Source organism: Saccopteryx bilineata, chromosome 5 (assembly GCF_036850765.1).
Source record: "Saccopteryx bilineata isolate mSacBil1 chromosome 5, mSacBil1_pri_phased_curated, whole genome shotgun sequence".
NCBI lineage: Eukaryota > Metazoa > Chordata > Mammalia > Chiroptera > Emballonuridae > Saccopteryx > Saccopteryx bilineata.
This window is the reverse complement of record NC_089494.1, coordinates 117,127,135-117,147,602: the sequence shown is the minus strand read 5'-3', so window position 1 is coordinate 117,147,602 and position 20,468 is coordinate 117,127,135. Positions and strand designations below refer to the sequence as shown.

The 20,468-nt window shown below is 44.9% G+C and overlaps 1 protein-coding gene across 26 annotated transcripts in view; it reads left to right on the top strand.

Moving 5' to 3' along the window:
• Positions 1-10,848, top strand: part of CLASP1 (cytoplasmic linker associated protein 1) — a 288,466-nt gene extending 277,618 nt beyond the window's left edge. For all 26 annotated transcript variants that reach the window (XM_066280483.1, XM_066280480.1, XM_066280481.1 and 23 more), the window contains one exon: positions 7,938-10,848. In XM_066280483.1, the coding sequence (XP_066136580.1) occupies positions 7,938-8,024 (87 nt within the window). In that variant the 3' untranslated portion in view covers positions 8,025-10,848. The remainder of the gene's footprint in view (positions 1-7,937) is intronic.
• Positions 10,849-20,468: the final 9,620 nt, after the last annotated feature.

The following is a 20,468-nucleotide window of genomic DNA, read 5'->3' as shown; positions in this document are numbered from 1 at the left end:
TTGTGCACTTTGTCCAGAGCACAGTCTGTAGGACCCACAGCACTGTTGACACTGCAGGCCACTTTGTGTGTGGTGGGGGGGGGGGGGGAGGCTGTCCTGTGCCTTGTAGGAAATGTAGCAGCAGCGTCCCTACCTGCCACCTGTAGATTCCGGTCTCACACCCCACCCCTCAGCTGTGACTTACTAAAATCTGCACACATGACCAGTACCCCCTGGGGGATGGAATGGCCCCTGATTGAGAGAGCTGTGCTCTTGCAAACAGAAATAAGCATCAGGGTTGGAGGGTGTGAGTGAAGATGTGGTAAGTGATCTGGGGACTCCCACTCCTGATGCCATGTTCAGTTTCTCATGTCCTCCTTCGCTCTCACAGGATCTCATGGGCCCTTCCTAACCACCATGTGCAAGTCCGAGCTGACAGCCACGGGCATGTGCTAGGCGGGCCCCTCCTGACCTCTTCTTGCCTCCATCAGGGGTTTGTAGGTGGTTCCTGGCCACACTGAAGACTGTAAGATGGTGTTCATTCACAGGAGTTAGATGTATGAAGTATAAAATTCATCCACACGTGATGTTAGTCAGACTTCGGTTTTGTCTGGTTTCCCTCTGGGGTAAGGGCACTGTCCGTCATCTCATTCCTTCTAATAAGGAACACAGAAAATTCAGGTGCTCTTTGTCCCTGTTCTGCTGTCAACCCTGCTGCTGCCCGCAGTGGTGGCCTTGGGTCCAGGCCCACACCCTGATCAGGAGCCAGTCCTCCCCGCCACCCCTGGTGCCTTCAGTCAGAGCGCCTGGGGGCCTGGCCCTGACCCCCTTCTAGTTTGGGAAGCCGTTCATCCTTTTTGATGTGATAGCTCGGATATGTTACTGTGAACTCTGTGGACTCACATACACGTCTCCTGAAACACATAAACAATCCCTCTCCATCCCCATCCCCAGCCTGAGATGGGTGCTGACAGAACCTGGTACTAGATCGGTTTCCTAGACAAGAAACAAAGAAAATCAAGTCATAGCTTTCTGTTTCTCGGCAACCAGGCCTATCAGAACCCTCTACTTAACTGAAGTTAGTAAATGACATCAGGTTCTGTAGAGAAAGGCCTGATGCAAGGTCAGGGAGGGAACGTAGGGTACATTTTGAGACGTGTCCAGTTGCTATGGCTGCAACACTAACTTTGGGGTCAGACAGCCTGCCTTCTAGTCTCTGAACAAGCTTTCTTTTCTCAATTTTTTTTTTTAGTGTGGTAAAATACTCATAACATGAAATTTCCATCTTCACCATTTTAAGTGGACAGTTCACTGCCACTGAGTGCATTCATATTGTTGTGCAACCATCATCACCGTCCATCTCCACAACTCTTCATCTTGTAAACTGAGGCTCTGTCCATTAAACATTAGCTCCCCACCCCCTCTCCTCCAACCCCTGCAACCACCACTCTACTTTCTGTTTCTATGAACATGATCACTCAAATGCCTCATAGAAGTGGGATTCTGTAAGTGTTTGTCTTTTTGTGGCCGGCTTATGTTGTAGCGTGTCAGAATTACTTTTTTGAGGCTGAAGACTAATATTCCATTTGTTGGTTATGGACACTTGGATTGTTTATGCCTTTTCAGCATTACAAATAATACTGCTATGAAAGACTCTACTTTCAGTTCTTTAGGGCAGTGGTCCCCAACCCCCAGGCCTTGGACTGGTACTGGTCCGTGGGCCATTTGGAACCGGTCCTCAGAGAAAGAATAAATAACTTCATTATTTCAGTTTTATTTATATTTAAGTCTGAGCGATATTTTATTTTTTTAAAAATGACCAGATTCCCTCTGTTACATCCGTCTAAGACTCACTCTTGACGCTTGTCTCGGTCACTTGATACATTTAGCCATCCCATCCTAAAGGCTGGTCCGTGAAAATATTTTCTGACATTAAACCGATCCGTGGCCTAAAAAAGGTTGGAGACCACTGCTTTAGGGTATATATCCAGAGGTGGAATTATTGGATCATCTGATAATTACCCCACTGTTTTCCATAGTGGCTGCACCGTTTTATATTCCTACCGGCACCGTACAAGGGTTCCAGTTTTTCCACATCCTTGTCAACACTTGTTATTTTCTCTTGTTAATGTAGCTATCCCAGTGACTGGTGTGAAGTGGTATCTCATTGTTTTGATTTACATTTTCTTGATGATTGGTGCATTGAGAATCTTTTATATACTTGTTGCCCAGTTGTCTGTCTTTGGAGAAATGTCTGTTCAAATTCCTTGCCTTTTTCTGAATTGGGTTTTGTTATTATTGAATTTTAGAAGTTCTCTACGTATTCTGGATATTAATTTTTTGTGTTTTTATGCAGAAAGTTTCTAAATACTTATGAAGTTCAATTGATCTGTTATTGTCTTTGTTGCTGTTCTTTTGGTGTCATACCCAAGAACTCATTCCAAATCCAGTGTTGTAACACTTTTGTTTGTGCTTACTCCTAAGACTTTTATAATTTTGCCTCTTACATGCAAGTCTCTGACCCATTAGTTTTTGTAGGTGTTAAGTACGGGTCCAACTTCATTTAGTTTTCTCAATACCCTTTGTTGAAAAGACTACCCTTTTCTCATTAAATGGTCTTGGCACGCTTGTCAAAAATTGACCATGTATGAGATGGTTTATTTCCGGCTCTCTGTTCTGTTTCATTGGTCTGTATGTCTGTCTTTATGACAGTAGTAAACTGTGTTGTGATTACTGTAGCTTTGTAGTAAGTTTTGAAATCAGAAGTGTAAGTCCTTCAGCTATTTAGGATCTATTGAGATTCCATATGAATTTAAGGTTTGATTTCTGCAAAACCTCATTGGGATTTTGACAGGGATTTTATTAACTCTAGATTAATGATTTTTAGTCACCGGTCCTTAGACTAGCAGTTGAAAAACACTCTAGATAGCTTTGGGAATAACAATAACATCTTACAATAGTCTCTTCCAGTCCATGAACATTGGATGTCTTTTTATTTATATGTGCCTTTAATTACTTTCAGCCACATTTTACAGTTTTTACTGTACAGGTTTTTCACTTTCTACAGTTAGTTAATTCCTAAATATTTTATTCTTTTTGATGCTTATGGAAATGGAAATGTTTTCCTAATTTTCTGTTTATTAGTGTATAGAATTGAACTGGTTTTTGCTCGTTGATTTTTGTATTCTGCTACTTTGCTAAATTTATTATTCTTAACATTTTTTGTGTGTGCAGAATCTTTTGGATAATCTACAAAGAATTTTACTTCTTCCTTTCCTGCCCAAATGCTCTGACTGGAACTTATAGTTCTACTGTACTGAGTAGAATTGGTAAAAGCAGGCAACCTTGCCTTGGTCCTAATCTTAGAGGAAAGACTGTTTTTTGCCATTGAGCGTAATGTTTACTGTGGGCTTTTCATTTATAACTTTGGATATGTTGAGGTAGTTTTCCTTCTATTCCTAGTTTACTGAGAATTTTTATCATGAAAACGTATTAAATTTTGTCAAATACTTTTTCTGCATCAATTGATATAATCATGTGATTTTTTTCCCCCCTTCATTCTGTTAATGTGCTGCAGAACAGTGATCAGTTTTCATATGTGGGGTCATCCTTGCAATTCAGGAATATATCACACTTGGTCCTGGTGTATAACTTTGTTAATAGGCTGTCAAATACAGTTTGTTAGTCTTTTTATGAAGATTTTTGCATCAGTGTTTGTAACAGATTTGTAGTATTCCTGTAGTGTCTTTGTCTGATGTTGGTATCAGGACAATGTTGACTTCTTAGCATGAGTTTGAAAATGCTCTTTTCTCTTTAGTTTTCTAGAAATATCTGAGAAGGGTTGTGTTATTCTCTGAATGTTTGGTAGAACGTTTGAAGCCATCTGGTCCAGGGCTTTTCTTTGTTGGGAGTTTTTTTATTACAATTTAATCTCCTTACTATTTATAGGTCTGTTCAGTTTTTTTTCTTCATGATTCTGTCTTACTAGGTTTTGTTTTTCTAGGAAATTGTCCATTTTATATAGTAGTTAATTTGTTGATGAACTGTTTATAGTATGCTCTTATAATCTTTGATTTCTGTAGAATCAGTAGTAACGTCTACACATTCATTTCTGATTTTAGTCATTTGAGTCATCTTTTTTCTTTTCTAGTCAACTAAAGTTTTGTTAATTTTACTGATTTTCAAAGAGTAAACTTGGTTTCATTGATTTTTCTGTATTTTTGTCTCATTGAGTTTTGCTTTAATCTTTATTATTTCCTTTCTTCTGCTAGCTTTGTGTTAGTGTATTCTTTTTAATTCCTTAAAATATGAAGTCACGTTGTTGGTATATAGGATCATTTTTTTTTTAATATAAGCATTTACAGTTATAAATATCTATCCCTCTTTGCGCTGCTTTTGATGCATCTTATGTTTTAGTATGCTCTGATTTCATTTCATTTGTTTCAAGATTATTTAAAATTTTCTTTGACTCATTGACAGTTAAAGAGTGTGTTGTTTGGCCCTGGCCGGTTGGCTCAGTGGTAGAGCGTCAGCCTGGCGTGCGGAAGTCCCGGGTTCGATTCCCGGCCAGGGCACACAGGATAGGCGCCCATCTGCTTCTCCACCCCTCCCCCTCTCCTTCCTCTCTGTCTCTCTCTTCCCCTCCCGCAGCCAAGGCTCCATTGGAGCAAAAGATGGCCCGGGTGCTGGGGATGGCTTCTTGGCCTCTGCCCCAGGTGCTAGAGTGGCTCTGGTCACGACAGAGCGAGACCCTGGATGGGCAGAGCATCACCCCCTGGTGGGCGTACCGGGTGGATCCCGGTCGGGCGCATGCAGGAGTCTGTCTGACTGCCTCCCCGTTTCCAGCTTCAGAAAAATACCAAAAAAAAAGAGTGTGTTGTTTAATTTTTTGTTACTGTTTGCATGGAGTATCTTTTTCCATCCTTTCACTTTCAACCTATTTACATCTTTGGTCTAAAGTGAGGGGTGTTTTTGTAGGAAACATATATACTCCTCACAAAAATTAGAGGATATTTCAAAGTGAATATGAAGTGATAAAAAGAAGCATTTGATTTTTTTTATTAAGCAAGAACATCAGAAAAGCAAATGACAAGTCAAAGAAAATTGTTCTATTATGCAAATGAGATGCAAAACCAACTTTCATTTCATTGGTGAAAATGCACTATACAAAAGTCTAAAAGTACTAGAGTATCTGCATGTTCCCTGATCCCCTAATTTTTGTGAGCAGTATAGTTGAATTATGTTTTTTCTGTTCTGCTGATCTCTGTCCTTTGATTGGAGATTTTAAAACCCATTTACTTTTAAAGTAAGTACTGGTAAAGGGGAGATACTTGTATCATTTTTGGATTTGTTTTTTAGATGCCTTATGCCTCTATTGTCCTTCATTTTCTTCATTACTGTCTTTTGTGCTTGTTTAATTTTTGTACTAAAATATTTTAATTCCCTTCTCATTTCCTACTGTGTATATTCTACAGCTGTTTTCATCGTGGTTACTGTGGGGATTACATTTGACATCCTAAAAGTTATAACAGTCTAATTTGAATTTATGTCAACTTCTGAGCAAGCTTTCTGAACCCTTGCTAAAATTCGGAGAACCCGTTCTGCCCACCCCAGAGAATTTTCGTGAGGCTCCAATTTGATAGTGTAAAAGCTCCTTGTAGACTGTTAAACATGTACAGATTATAAACTGTTTTCCTTGTACTTACAGTTGTAGTCTAGACTTGACTAGGTAGGATATGTTAGTGGTTCTGAGTTGCAAATATGTATAACAATATTTTGTAACTCATTTTTAACTATCCTTTCATAGAAATATAACTATTTGGGCTTCTAGGTAATTTTTTCTCTTTTAAAAACTCTGATTCAACAGGTCTATGTATCTGCTGTGTTCACTGCACTATGCCAAGGCATGTGGGAAAAGCAAAGACTCATCCTGCCCTGTAGTAGCATACCAGGGACAGAACCGGTACACAAGGAAACTTAAGTAGTCGCCCAGGAGTGACTGGCATGTAGACAGGCTCTGATTGCTGCGTCGTGGGCCCATTGGAGCAGGAGGAAAAAGAGAGACTTCTTGGAGGAAGCGGGACCAAACTGGACGGGGCTTGACAAGATGGGCATGAGTTCCATAGGAGGGCAGGAGGAACAAATAATAGGAAGGAACAGTGTGAACAACTCAAGTTGGAATAGGAGAGTGGTGTTCAGAGAACACATTCCTGAACAAGGAGCTCCAGAGGGCACCTTGGGAGTTGAGGCTTATTTTGCAGGTGGAAAAGTTGAGAGTAAGATAATATTTTGCCTGAGGTCACATAACTATTTAGTGTGGAGTTGGTTCTAGAACTCTGCTGGATCTGTTGAGCCTCAGGCCAGTGTTTGGTCTGTTGTGCCAAGGTTTCTTTCTCTTGAACCTGGTTGGCCCTGGAGGTGTCACACTGAGCTTCAGGGCAGTAAGATCTTTGTGTAAAGTGACGACACTGTCATCATAGCACTGACATTGTATTAAAGGTTTAATATGATAAACTGATGGGCAGTGTAAATTGAGTGGCATAGTCCAAACAGATGAAGAGAGAAGCCTGCACTGTAGGTCCTGGCATGGGGAGCTAGCAGAGGCGGACCCTTGAAGAAAAGCAGCCAGCTCCAGGGTGCTCACTGTAGACGCCCCTTGTGGAAACCCCACAACATGACCGTGCATTTTAGCCTCTGCGGATATATGACGGCTAGCACCTTGGGCCAGGAATCAGGGGGGCTTTGCCTCTGTTAAGAGCTCTGTGCAGTGTAGTTGCTATGTCTGTTCCCACTGGCCGTCAGAGGGGCTTCTTTCTCGTGCAACACACACGCACGCACGCACCTGTTCTCCACCTGACGGTTGTCTCAGCCTCACATCCTGTTTAGAGCAAGGCAGGTAAAGTAAAAGACCATGGATAGTAAATACTGCATAATTCTCTCAGTCTTACAAATGGTGTTACATAGATTTTTATGGGCATTCTGCTTCTGCTAAAGCTGTTTATTCTTAATGTGATCTGGCAGATTATCAACAAGTATTTCAGAACCTACTGTGTTACATATTCTTGTTCTGATCCTGAAGGTTCATGGGGACTTGAGTTAAAAGCAGATGAGGTCTCTGCTGTGAAAGCTCTTCATTGTAGAGCTCTGTGCCCATGGCAGGGCTGCTTAGTGACACAGTGTCTGATGTCAGGAAGGCCTGACCTTGTGGAAGGAGTGAGGAGCCCACTGCTGCCTGTAGCGTGAGGCGCTGTGCTAAGTCGCAATAGCGGTGAGAGAGGCCCAGGAGTGGACAGGAGGGAGTGACTGGTTGCCTCCAGGTGAGCAGATGGGAGGCAGCCATGTGGAGGTGGTCTTTACGACAGGCCTCAGGGCCTTGGTGCTTCAGTTTTCAGTAGGCAGAAGCAGGGGTGGAGAGAGAAGGCACACCAAGTGCGACTGCTCCAGCAAAGGTGGGAAGGGTAGACATCGTGACCTCTGACCTGGGCTTAGCTACTTACCCCCATGGAGCACGGCCTCTCCCCGCTTTTCCCGCTAGCCCAGGCGGAGCCGTTGGCTACTTACCCCCGTGGAGCACGGCCTCTCCCCGCTTTTCCCGCTAGCCCAGGCGGAGCCGTTGGCTACTTACCCCCGTGGAGCACGGCCTCTCCCCGCTTTTCCCGCTAGCCCAGGCGGAGCCGTTGGCTGCTCTTGCTCCTGGAATGTGTGGACCTGCTGTCGTGTACCTTTTTCCAGGGCACCCTTTACTTTGTCCCTCTCTGCTCTGGACTCCTGCTTCCTCTCTGTCTGGCCTTGGCAAAGATGTGAGATGTGTAGGAGACACTCGGTGATGTCTGTATAATGAATTTCCTCAGTTAAGGGACATGCTGCTTTCTTATTGTCACCTGGGGTTTTTTTTTTCCTGTTTTCTACTTTCTAATTGCTTTTCCTCCTGCTAATCCAGGTACGTCTTCTCTTTGCAGATGAAACTACTGAACTTATATATAAAGAGGGCCCAGACCACGAACAGCAACAGCAGCTCCTCCTCCGACATCTCCACACACAGCTAATGGCAGCGCCCAGCTCCGTGTCACCCTGGGACGATTGGTGGTGCCGCTCAGAGACCTTTGCCACCCTCCCCTTTGTAGGTTGCCTGGGCAGGACAAGGAGGCCCGTTGATATTTATTACAATCAGTATTTTGGTCCCTTCCAGCTTCTGTGTAGAATCTTACTGGTATTGAATGTAAAGGAAGCAAGGCCTGTTTTGCAATCTTCATATAAACACAAAGAACAAAAAGAGAGGAGCCATACAAGTCTTCTACAGCCTGCTGAGATCGTGAAACCGTGGGTGTGGGTGCAGTTTTATAAATCAGTGCTCTAGCCAATACTTGATAGGAGGTAGCACTTGCTCCTCAGTTAACAGAGTTGAGGGTGTTTTGATTTGTGTTTCTTTGTCATTTTAGCTCACTTTGTTAGGGATGTGGCCTCTGTGGGGTAGATCACGCCCTGCCCCTTCTATCCTTCTACCCTCCTACACCTGGAGTTTTGCTCATACTATGCAGGCTGGAGGCCTGCCGCCTTCCCCCGAGCTCCTCAGCAGGGCAGCCTTGCAGTCTCCTCCAGGGCAGGCCTGGCACCCGAGGGACAGTGCACGCTGCCGTCCCCCCACAGAGCCACCGCGCAGAGGCGTTCCTAAAGTTCACATCTAAACGGATCAGGGCAAAGGTGTAGCACCAGTTCGTGGGTGCCTAAAACAGCACTTCACGAAAAGTGGACAGTACAAGAAGTAGTTTGTTTTACTGCCAAGGTCCTGGGGGAAGCACTGTGTTCACAGGACTCGTCTCCCATCCGGCGCTTGGCCATCCCGACCTGGCACCATCTCTCCCCTCACCCAGCCTTTGCTTAAGCTGCTCCATCCTAAGACAGTTAGTTCACTGTCTGGTAAGTGGCCATGGCACCATCGCGGTCTGGACTGCTCTGTTTAATGCGGGATGAAGATCAGAAAAAAGCTAGAGAGACCAGGTATCAGAATTATATTTTTTAATTTTATGGACTGAAGTACTTCCTTGACCATCTGTTTGAAATAGTCATTGTTTCAGGAAAAGAGTGGCAAACTGCTGAAAAGCAGGATTTGAAACAGTTTTAGAGCCTGTTTCCTTTTCTTCAGTAAGAAGTCAGAGTCCCCATTTAAAAAGCTTCCTGAAGGTTTGATGGAGAGAGATCATTGATGTAAAAAGTCTGGTTAAATAAGTTTTCCGTAGAATTCTTAAAGCCAAATAGAAGTTCTTAGTGCAATCATGAAGATTTCTGTTTGTCTCTTACTACCCTGTTTTAGAGGCTCTAAATTGAATTTTCACACGAGGAAAATGCCTGTCCTGGTGGTAATTTCTAATGAGGTGTGTGCTGTTCTAGCACAGACAGTAGCTGCCAGCAGTAGGGAACAGGAACTTTATGGTTCTCATCACAGAGAAGGGACCCCCACAGGCCCCTCTTCTCTTCTGTGACTTTTTGGCTTTGATGTTGGAAGACATGAAAGGCACTGTAGCAAACAACTTGTTTTTACTCAGATTTTATTTTAGATACTTTATTTGGAAACAGACACGGGACGGGAGGCACAGGAACAGGGAGCCAGCGCCTTCACCGCGGCGGCGTGCGTGTGTGGTTGTGTGGGTTATCTCGCACCTGCACAGAGGACTGTGCTTGAATGTCATGGGCTCATTTTTGGCTCAGAACCAGGACCAGGCCTTACTTTCATTGATAAATACTGTCAATATTTCACAACTGGGATATTTTTACAACCTACAAGTGAGTCAAAGCAGAGCATTTTCTGGTTACTCCTCTATTGTACAAACTTGGGTTCTGGCTAGGTTACTTAATGAGTTTTTTCTTGCCTCCTGCACTTGGGAAGAACTTTCTCCTTCAACTCTGTGACCCAGGTCACCACAGCGCAGCCTGTAGTTGAGAAGAATCTTGAACATTGCCGGATGTCCTCATAGCGCGTACAAAGGGCTCACCTTGTCACCTGCCCAGTCTTCAGTCCCCTGACTTAGCGATGCAATCACTCACAGGCCTCTTGGCCTCAATCAGACTGCTGCCTGCTGCTAAGGGGACTCGCATGTCGCCCCCACCTCACAGGGAGAGAGGTTGCACCCACCACCTTCAAAATCCTGACAGCTGCTACTGCCCGGCCGCTTACCTTCAGGGCTCCTGTCCAGCTGAGACAACAGACCGCAAAGGAGCAAAACGCCAGAGCTGGGCTTGCCTTCTGTTTACCTGACTGTCCAGGCACCCCAGAACCCCCAAACCCACTGCACAGCCAGATCTCTGGCTCTGCTTTCCTCCAAGCCGCTGCCTCCCTCCCGAGGCCACGGGGCGTCTGCAGGCTGAGGGGGGCACCTGGCGCCCTCCAGGGCACTGTGCTCCTGGGCCTGGTGCCCTCAGGGCCGCGTAATGCTGGCCTCCCATCATCACCCTGTGCAGTCAATGCAGTGGATCTTTGTCTCATCCTTTTCTCTCCCTGCTGCCCGTTATTTATCAAGCGTACTGCACATCAGAGAACAGCAAATAGGACCTTTGTAGAATCTCACAGGACTTTGCTAACAATGATGTTTGGAAATGGAAAAAAAATGCTCTGAAAATATCAGCCACCAAAATAATTTTCCTCGGCACCGTGTTTACACGCATGGTCCCTGCACCTCCAGGTCAGATTTTTTATTTTTTGGCTTTTTCACATGACATCCATATCTGTATTTATATCTTATTTGTTTCACTTTCAAGTGTATCATGGCAAATGTACAGATTTTTTTGTTAATGATGTGCTAGGATTTGCTAAAAAAGAAAAAAAAAAACCTTTGAGTTTGCCCTAGAATAAATGAAATTTACTTCAGGTCCCTGCATGGAGCAGTCTCTGTCATCACTGTGCTCTGGAGGGAGCTTGTCCTGTTTCCCTGACACTGGAACACGGCCCCACCCATGGAAGATCCCACGGGCCAGGTCAGGAGGGCTCTTTCTCAGGACAGAAACAGGTCCAGCTCTAAGGAGCGATGCCACCTGACTGGCTGTGCGCTGCTGCTGCATGCGGTGTGGGGGGGAGGGTTGGGCATGAAGACACCTGGTGACCTGTGTGAGCCTGGTCCCCCAGGTCTGGCCCCTTGCCTCACCTGAGCCGGGAGACTCACCTTCCAGAGTGTCAGTCCGCCTGTGTGCTGCTGAGAGCAGGCAGGTCTCCACGTGGACCCTGGGGAACGGCTGGGAATGGGCTGCCTGACAGCCGGCAGGGGCCTGTGCACCACAGCACGGGCACCGTCCACTTCTGTGAGGCTTTCATTTACTTCAAGTTTTACATCGTGTCCTGGGATGCATTTCAAGTCTCACTACCCCATGGTTATGAGCCTCCTTTCTCCAAGGCCCACCACTTCCTACCCATTTGACATGTCACCAGAGTGATACAGATCGCAGGCACCTGGGTTCAAGTCCCAGCTCCCCCTTTCCCCTTTGGGCAAGCCATGTCTCTTCTGCCTTGGTCTTTTGATTTGCCAACTGGGCTGAGGCTGCATCATGGAGGTGCAGTGAGGATCATAGAAAGGGTATAGGTGAAGCAGCTGGCCCGACCTGTCCCAACTGCGGTGGGAGGGTGCATGGAAAGGGAGCTCACCCCACGGTGTGTGTAGCGAGCCCATTAATCGTTAGCAAGGGTGGAAAAGCCCCGAGGCTGGACTGACCACATTCAGGCAAGGCTGGCTGTGCCACGTTCTATATTTGGATCTCGCCCCTGCTGCCACTGCCCGCCCTCATCCCAGGCTGCCAGGAAGTCCTTGCTATCTGTAAGAGGGTCACAGGCCACAGTTACGGATGGGGATAGAGAGGCCCCCTTTAGTCAGCGGGTCTGGGGATCTGCACGACTTCTTCAGAGAGCATTCCCACTCATGTAGTTTTGCACTTAACTCTGTTATGTGTCACTGAGTGGGCTGCAACTCCTGGCGACTGACTGATGTCACCCTGTCCTGTCCTCAGCAGCCCTGCTCAGCTCCTGTAGACTGGTGCCTGTGGCTTTTATGGAGTTAATCCATCTTGTATTTGGTCTTCCTCTTCTACCTCCCATCCCCCAGCGTCACTGCCTTTTCTAGAGACCCCCACCTTCTCACCGTGTCTGAAGCAGGACAGTGTCAGCTTTGTCACTGTCGCCCCCAGGGCTGATTCAGGTTTCATTTGCTCTTGATCCCACTTATTCTTCTAGTGTCCAGGGCATGCGTAGAATTCTCCTCCCAACAGCGTATTTCACATGAATCAGTGTTTTTCCTGTTGGCCCTCACTATTCCATCTTCCCATCTGTACAAAGTAATGGGGATGCGAGGGTGTGGAGGATCTCAGCCTCAGCCCCCAATGGCACGTCTTTGCTCCTGGTGATTGTCCGGAAGTTTTCCCCGTTGCCCTTCCAAGTCTCAGCCTCCTCCTGATTTCTTGGCTGTAGCCTCCATTCGAACTGATGACTGAGACAAGGTGAGCAAGGTGTTGAGCAACTTGGACGTCTTCATTGTCCGTGTTAAGTTTGTCTACTTCTGCAGTCAAGATTTTTGTCTTCTTGTGCTTTGGCACTTCCTTCTTGCACTTCCATCGATTTTATTTCTCATCATTGCTACTTTCTGCCAGGATGGTGGTGGTGTCTGCATATTCTGAGCTACTGATACTTCCACCAATTTTCACTCAATCGTAGAAGGTTGCAGAGCCCCCTGAAGCTGTTCTCAATATTCTTGGATCATTAACGAGAAGGGAAGACTGTTGACAGGCAGCATCAACATCATTGTTGAAGCACTCAGACTTTTGAAGGGTTCTTATCTGTCACATCATATTCACTTTCCTATCCATGGTAAGATGCAGGTAAGAGACAGGCTGTCGTGTTGAGTTTCCAGGTGAGGAAACTGAGGCACAAGAAAACACCCTAGCTAGATAGGGGTGGGACTGGAACCTAGGCTTCTGCCTCCTCATGCCTCCCACCCTTTGAACATCTTTCCTGATATTACAGTGGGCACATCAGAATCTCCTGGGAGTCTTTTGAACAGAAGAAGCTGGGCCCCACCCAGCACCTCTGTGTCTGCAGGGTACGGTGGAACCTGGAAGTGTGCATTTATTTCTAACAAGGTTCAGGTGCTGCTGCTGCTCTGTGACCACAGTTTGAGGGCCACTGCAGAGCATTCTCCTTAGAGCCTGACGGGGCCCGTGGCCCCGAGTTTTGGGGCTGTCCTGAAGCGAGCTGTTGTTGGGAACAGCACTGGGCCTTGGGAACGTGAGCTGGATTGTCACCGACTGTCCAGGGCAATCGATGGTGACTAGCTCAGCATCGAATCCCAGACTTTGAAAGGGAAATGGAGTGGCATTAGAGGGAAAGCGAGAGTGTCTCAGGCAAACAGAATGTGCACGTCCCCTGGGTGTAAAGCTCCCTCCCGCTCCGGGAAGCCCCCCCACACACACACACACTAGGCACAGACTCCGCTGACCTTTCCATTTCCTCCGCTATTTATTAACTCACACACCGCAGCTCCAGGCAAGAACAGACAAAGGTCATGAGAATGAGCGTCTAATCTTAGATTATGTATTTAAAAAACATTCAAATGCTTCCGCACCAGCGCCCTCCTCAAACACCAGGCCTGCTGCCAGTGCCACAGCCTGAAAGGTTGACTCCCCAGGGACGCTCTGCAGGCATGGTGTTCCTGGGTGGGCTCCTGACAGCTCTGAGGAGAGGGCAGGTGGGGTTGGAAGGGCCTATAACCCCCACACAGCCCATGGCAACCGTTTGTGGAGCAACTAGGTACTGTTCACCGGGCCTGGCCAGGGGGAAGGTCCTGCTTGGGCACAGGAAATCTGGGTCTTAAATCCAAGTCTGAGTGTTTCATGGTCTGTGACTTTAGCCAAATGACTCCAGCTTAAGATGAGTTGAGTTTCTTCCTCTGTGAAGTCCAAAGAGTGGGGCATCAGGGACATTGGTGGCAGGAGAGCATGAGGGTTAGCATATCGTATGTCAAGTTCCTGACAAAGTTCTTGGACTGATCGCTTGACAGATGTTGGCTATTACAATTCTTATATTATTATTAAAACCGCTATTATTGAGGAACCTACCTCAGTTTCTGACACAGAGGGTGCTCAGTTAAGTGTTTGGACAAATGAAAGGATTGATGTGTGTGCCTCTTAAAATCGGCAATCTAGTTTGGAAGATGAACTCACAGACCATGAATTCATGGGTGCTCTTCCATCTAGGGAGAGATGACCAGACAGGAGCAGGTGCAGAGAGAAGAGGACTGGCTGAGAGCCCCTTTCTGTGTATTGAACCTCTCTTCTGTGCCTCCAGCTGCTCGCAGCCCCCAGTGCAGCCACCTCCCTTCCAGGCACCCTCTCCTCGTGCAACCCCCTCCTCCTGCCCCAGCAGTGTCCTGGCAGTCACATCTTATCTCTCAGCTGCAGAATCACACACCCAAATGCTTCTCCACGTGGGCATCTTGGCCGCTGTCTTGCAGAGTATTTCTGTACTCGGAGCTGTGAGTTGCTCTCCCAAGCCTGCTGCTCTCTGTTTGGACAGTGATAGCTCCACCCACACAGATGGTACTGCAGGCTCCTCCCCACATCCTCCACTCCCACCTCCCCTTAACCAGGTTTGTTTCATCTATCCTGGATTCCTAACAGCCCACGTGCCTGGCCATGGTAGGTGCTGAATAGACAGATGAACAACTAAATGGCTAGTTTGCAGCTCCCCAGGTAGGTTGTAATCTCAAGTCAAGGGCATGGTCATGACCTAGACTTTTTTCTATTTATTCAGGAGCACTTCCCTTCCCCCACTGCCATGTGTGGAAGAGTGCAGCCGCTGCGGCCACATGGCCCGGATTAGAACCCTAGCTCCATGTGAGCTTGGGCAAGTTTCCTACCCTCTTCCTGACTCAGTTTCTTCCTCTGAATGGGCAGACTGCAATGTCAATAGTACCTACATCATAGGGTACGTGTAAATCACTTACAAATAAAGGGCATCCTGGCCATGGCCTGGCCTGTTGTGTTTTCCATTACTTTTTATTTCGTGGTCACTAAACCAATTAAGCGGGGTGAGCTTGGCCTTTGGAGTTGGGCCTGGGTTCCGATGCTGGCTTCCCCAATTCTGTGTCATCTCAAGTGAGCCTCTTGGCTTCTAGCAGCCCTCATTATAAGGCAGCATGACCCACATGGAAAATAATCTTACATTCTCTTGTAAAGTTGAAGGTTCAGATACCTTACAACTCATCAATTCCACTCACACGCATGAACTACACAAGCCCAGGCATGAGTGTTCCCAAAGACACGTGCAAGGCATTCAAGGCAGTGTGAGTCTTTTTATTTTATTTATTTATTTATTTATCTTTAGTCTTTTATTTTTTTTAAGGGACAGAGAGAGGAGGATAGACAGGGACGGAGAGAGATGAGAAGCATCAATCATTAGTTTTTCGTTGCGTGTTGCAGCACCTTAATTGTTCATTGATTGCTTTCTCATATGTGCCTTGACTGCGGGCCTTTAGCAGACCGAGTAACCCCTTGCTCGAGCCAGCGACCTTGGGCTCAAGCTGGTGAGCTTTTGCTCAAAACAGACGAGCCCTCGCTCAAGCTGGCGACCTTGGGGTCTTGAACCTGGGTCTTCCACATCCCAGTCCGACGCTCTATCCACTGTGCCACTGCCCAGTCAGGCAAGGCAGTGTGATTCTTAAAATCAAAACATGACACAGCCCAAAGAAGCCCTAAGAGGATAGGGGAAGACGTGGAGTGTTCACTTAATAGGATCAGATACAGAAGTTAAAACGAACTGCAGTCCCATTTATCAACACACACGAGTCTCCAGAATATCATCTTGAGGGAAAAGAGATCGAGTCACGGTAGAGTATGTAGTGTATTGTACCATTTTTCAGAGATGAAGAATTATCAAAACTAAATAACCACACATCTTTTAGAGAGATACACTGTGATAAAAACTCTACAAAGTAAGGAGATGTGAAACATTTAGGAGTGGGGTTGTTTCTTTTTGGGGTAATCCCTTCTACAGAAGGTACCTAAAAATCTGGACAAAATGTTCTTGAAGTATCAGAGTTAACAGGTGGTGAAAAACACTAGGAGTTACTGGGAATTAACAAGAGAAGATGAAAATCTGAGATGAGCCTCATATTCAGGGTAGCTTGTAGTTTAGGGGGTGTTTGCTGATCCTGAAGAAAAAACTGAGACTGCTGAGATGGGACCCTCATTCCCTGAGGTAGAGGTGACATCCAAGTGCTAATGCCCTGAGCTCCTGGCAGAAACAAACGTAAATCTCTGGAGGAAGATAACATCATCTAGGCCACAACATATTTATTCAGTATTATTATTATTTTTTTTTGTATTTTTCTGAAGTGAGAAGTGGGGAGGCAGAGAGACAGACTCCTGCATGGGCCTGACTGGGATCCATCCAGGAAGCCCACCAGGGGGCAATACTCTGCCCATCTGGGACATTGCTCCATTGCAACTGGAGCTATTCTAGCACCTGAGGTGGAGGCCATGGAACATCCTCAGCACCTGGCCCAACTTTGCTCCAATGGAGCCTTGGCTGCAGGAGGGGAAGAGAGAGAGAGAAAAGAGAGGGGGAGAGGTGGGGAAGCAGATAGGTGCTTCTCCTGTGTGCCCTGGCTGGGAATTGAACCTGGGACATCCACATGCCAGGTTGATGCTCTACTATTGAGCCAACCGGCCAGGGCCTATTCAGTATTTTAAATACACTGTTTAGCACACAATAGACCATAACTGGCCACTCAAGGGGATAGACAACATGAACAAAGACCAACAGAAGACACAGACGATGGGTAAAGACCAGCAAAGGCTCCAACTATTGGAGTTCTCAGAATTTAAAATAACCTTACTTAACATATTCAAAGAGATAAAAACATAAGATTCAGAATTTCTGGAGAAGACTGGAAATATTTAAAAACCCATTTCATATTTTAAAAAAGAATTTGGTTGAATAAAAAAGAACCCCTAGAATTTAAAAATAGTATAACTGTAAGTAAGAATTCCAGGGAGGAGATTAACTGCTAGTTAGAGATGGCGGAGAAGATGACTTGGGAACTGGGAAGAAGGCCAGAGGACAACACCAGGATTGAGATGCTGAGAAACAAAGATGGAAAGCACAGCAGCTATGCTAAGAAGCATGGGAACCGTAGGGCACGGTCCATGCTGGAACCCCAGAGGGAGGAGGAAGAGAGAAGCAGTGTTACTTTTTGCAATATGTTAAAGGATGATGGCTGAGGAGTTTTCAAAATGATTAAAGCTATCAAACTGTGAGTGACGAGTCCAATGAACTGTAGCACGCAGTCCAGGAGAAAGGGGCACTTGCGTGGCTCTGGTATTGAGGACATCTTTAAAATGCATGCCCAGAGCAGCTCCTCATCTCGCTCCAACCCCGAGCTGGCCAGTAAGGGTAAGCACAGTATCCACATGTAGGTGCATCATAACAAAACTTCATAAAAACAGGAGGAGAAAATCTTGAAAGCGGCTAGAGAAAAACAAAAATTATTTTCAAAGAAGCAGAGATGAAATTGTCAGCTGGTTTCTCAGAAGAAACATTGGAAAACATCCTTTCAGACAAGTGAGATAAATAGAATTTCAGACAAACAAAAATAGGAAAAGCCTTCACAAGCAGATGTGCATTGAAAAGCACTAAGAGTGTCAGACCCCAGGCAGAAAGAAACAGCCCCCACTACCAGGGGTCATTGCAGGAAGGAAGAAAGACTGAGTGGAATGGTAACTACGAAGGCCACTCAAAATAATTCTGACCATGTAAAACAGCAAGAGCAATGTCCTGAGGAGTTTAAAATGTATATGGAATTGAAGCCCATAACAACAATGGCATATCAATAAAAGGGAGACAAATGGGGTTAAAGTGCTCTAAGGATGTACCTGACCAGTGGTGGTGCAGTGGATAGTGTCAACCCAGGATGCTGGGGTCACTGGTTTGAATGCTCAAGGTTGCCGGCTCTGAGCACAGGCTCGTCAACCCGTGGGGCACTGGCTTGAGCAGGGAATTGTCCACACAATCCCAAAGCTCACCTGCTTGAGCCCAAAGGTTGTTGGCTTGAGCAAGGGGACACTGGCACGGCCTGGTCAAGGGGCACGTATAAGAAGCAATCAATGCACACAATAATTTATAAAAGTTACAGCAACACTAGACACAATATCCCAAAAGCAGAACACAAATGTCCATCAGCTGAGTCACAAGAAGCTATACACTGTATGATCCCATTTATATGAGATGTCTAGAATAGACGCATCTATAAAAACAAATATTATAGATCACTAGCTGCCAAGGGTGCGGAGAACGAGAAAAGAAGAGTGACTACTAGTGGATAGGGGGTTTCTTTAAGGGATAATTGACATATTCTGGAATAAATAGTGATGAAGTTTGTACAGCTATGTGTATATGCTAAAAACCAGTTTTGTGCTCCTAAAAATAAAAATAAACAAGAATATATGCAACATAACAATAGTATGCTGAAATGTAGGCAAAATGGAAAAATTTTAGGAAAATGACAATTATTAAAAACGAACACAAGGAAAAACAGTTTTAACAGTTTTTTTGCTGTTAAAAAGTTGAACATTGGCCCTGGCCGGTTGGCTCAGTGTTAGAGTGTCGGCCTGGCAGGCAGGAGTCCCGGGTTCGATTTCTGGCCAGGGCACACAGGAGAAGCACCCATCTGCTTCTCCACCCCTCCCCCTCTCCTTCCTCTGTGTCTCTCTCTTCCCCTCCTGCAGCCAAGGCTCCACTGGAGCAAAGTTTGCCCGGGCGCTGAGGATGGCTCTGTGGCCTCTGCCTCAGGTGCTAGAATGGCTCTGATTGCACATGCGAGAGTCTGTCTGACTGCCTCCCCGTTTCCAGCTTCGGAAAAATACAAAAAAAAAAAAAAAAGTTGAACATATAATTTTATACCTTCACACAAAGAAAACTCCAAACTCAGATGCCTGTACTCATGTTTTTCCCCAGACAAATAAAGAAGGAAAAAAATGCCAAATACACACAATAGAGGGAACACTGCCTAACCAGGTCAGAATAACCTTGATACCAAACCTGATAAGAGGTTACAAGAAAGAAAACTTACAGGCCCATCTTACTCATTAACATAGATGTGAAAATCCTAAACAAAATACAGTGGTCCCTCATCTATCGCAAGGGTTAGGTTCCAGAACCTCCCAGACTAGGTGAAAATCCACGAAGTAGAGACCTTATATTTATTTTATTATTTATATATATTTTAAGGCTTTATAAACCCTCCCCACACTCTTATAAACCTTTTCCACACTGTTACTAACTTTTCCCACACTTATTTTGCTTATTTTACCACAAAAATAATTAAAATAATAAATATATAAAAATACCTAAATACTGCAAAATCCTACAATATAGCGAAAAATCCAGGGTACAAAATTTGATATGTACAATTTAAAAATCCACAACACAGTGAGACTGCAAAAAGTGAACCGTGATATGACGAGGGACGACTGTATTAGCCACCTGAATCTTGTAATAAATGATGACCTAGTAGTGTTTTCTATAGGGTTGGTTTAATGTTAGAAAGTCAAATAATGAAATTCATCACATGAACAGAGTGTGGAGAAAAAACTGTGATCATCTTAGAGAAGCAGCATTCAATATAACTCAAAACCCATCCATCCATTTATGATTTTAAATACACTTTTGAAAACTCAGAATTGAAGGAGATTTCTTAGTTTAATAAATGTTGCCTATAAAAAACCTAGAGCAAATATCATACTTAATGATGAGATGTTGAAAGCTTCCCCTTGAGATTTGGAACAGGGCAAGGGTGCATATTACTGTCACCTCTACTAAAGGTTACACTTCAGGTTCTGCAAAGATCTAAGAGCAGAAGGGCAAGAAGAAAAAAAAAGGAGGTTAAAGTCATTAGGATTAGAAAGAAAGAAATAAAAGTGTCATGATTTGTGGATGAAATTACTTTGTAAAGAGGAAATTAAAAGAATTTACAGATAAATTATTGGAAATAATAATGAATTCAGCAAGGTTGCTGATAAAATTCAGTAAAAATAAACCATTTCTATAAGTCAGCAACAAATGGAAAATTTTTAATTGATACTGTTTAAAACAGAATAAAAATTTCTAATTTTATTAGAGATACAGCTAACAAAAGAAAATAGACAAGACTTCTCCAAGGAAACTACATAAATATTCTTGAGAGAAATGAATATTAACCTAAATGAAAAGATATGTTCATCAGAAGACATAATGTTGTAAATTTGTCACTCCCCCATGTAATCCTTATATGTAATACAATTCTAATAAAAATCCCAAGTGTTTTTTTTACATATTTTGAAAAGCTTGTTTTAAACTGGATATGAAAATGCAAAGGGACAAAAATAGTCAAGACACTTACAGGCGTCCCCAAACTACGGCCTGCGGGCCGCAATGTGGCCCCCTGAGGCCATTTATCCAGCCCCCACTGCACTTCTGGAAG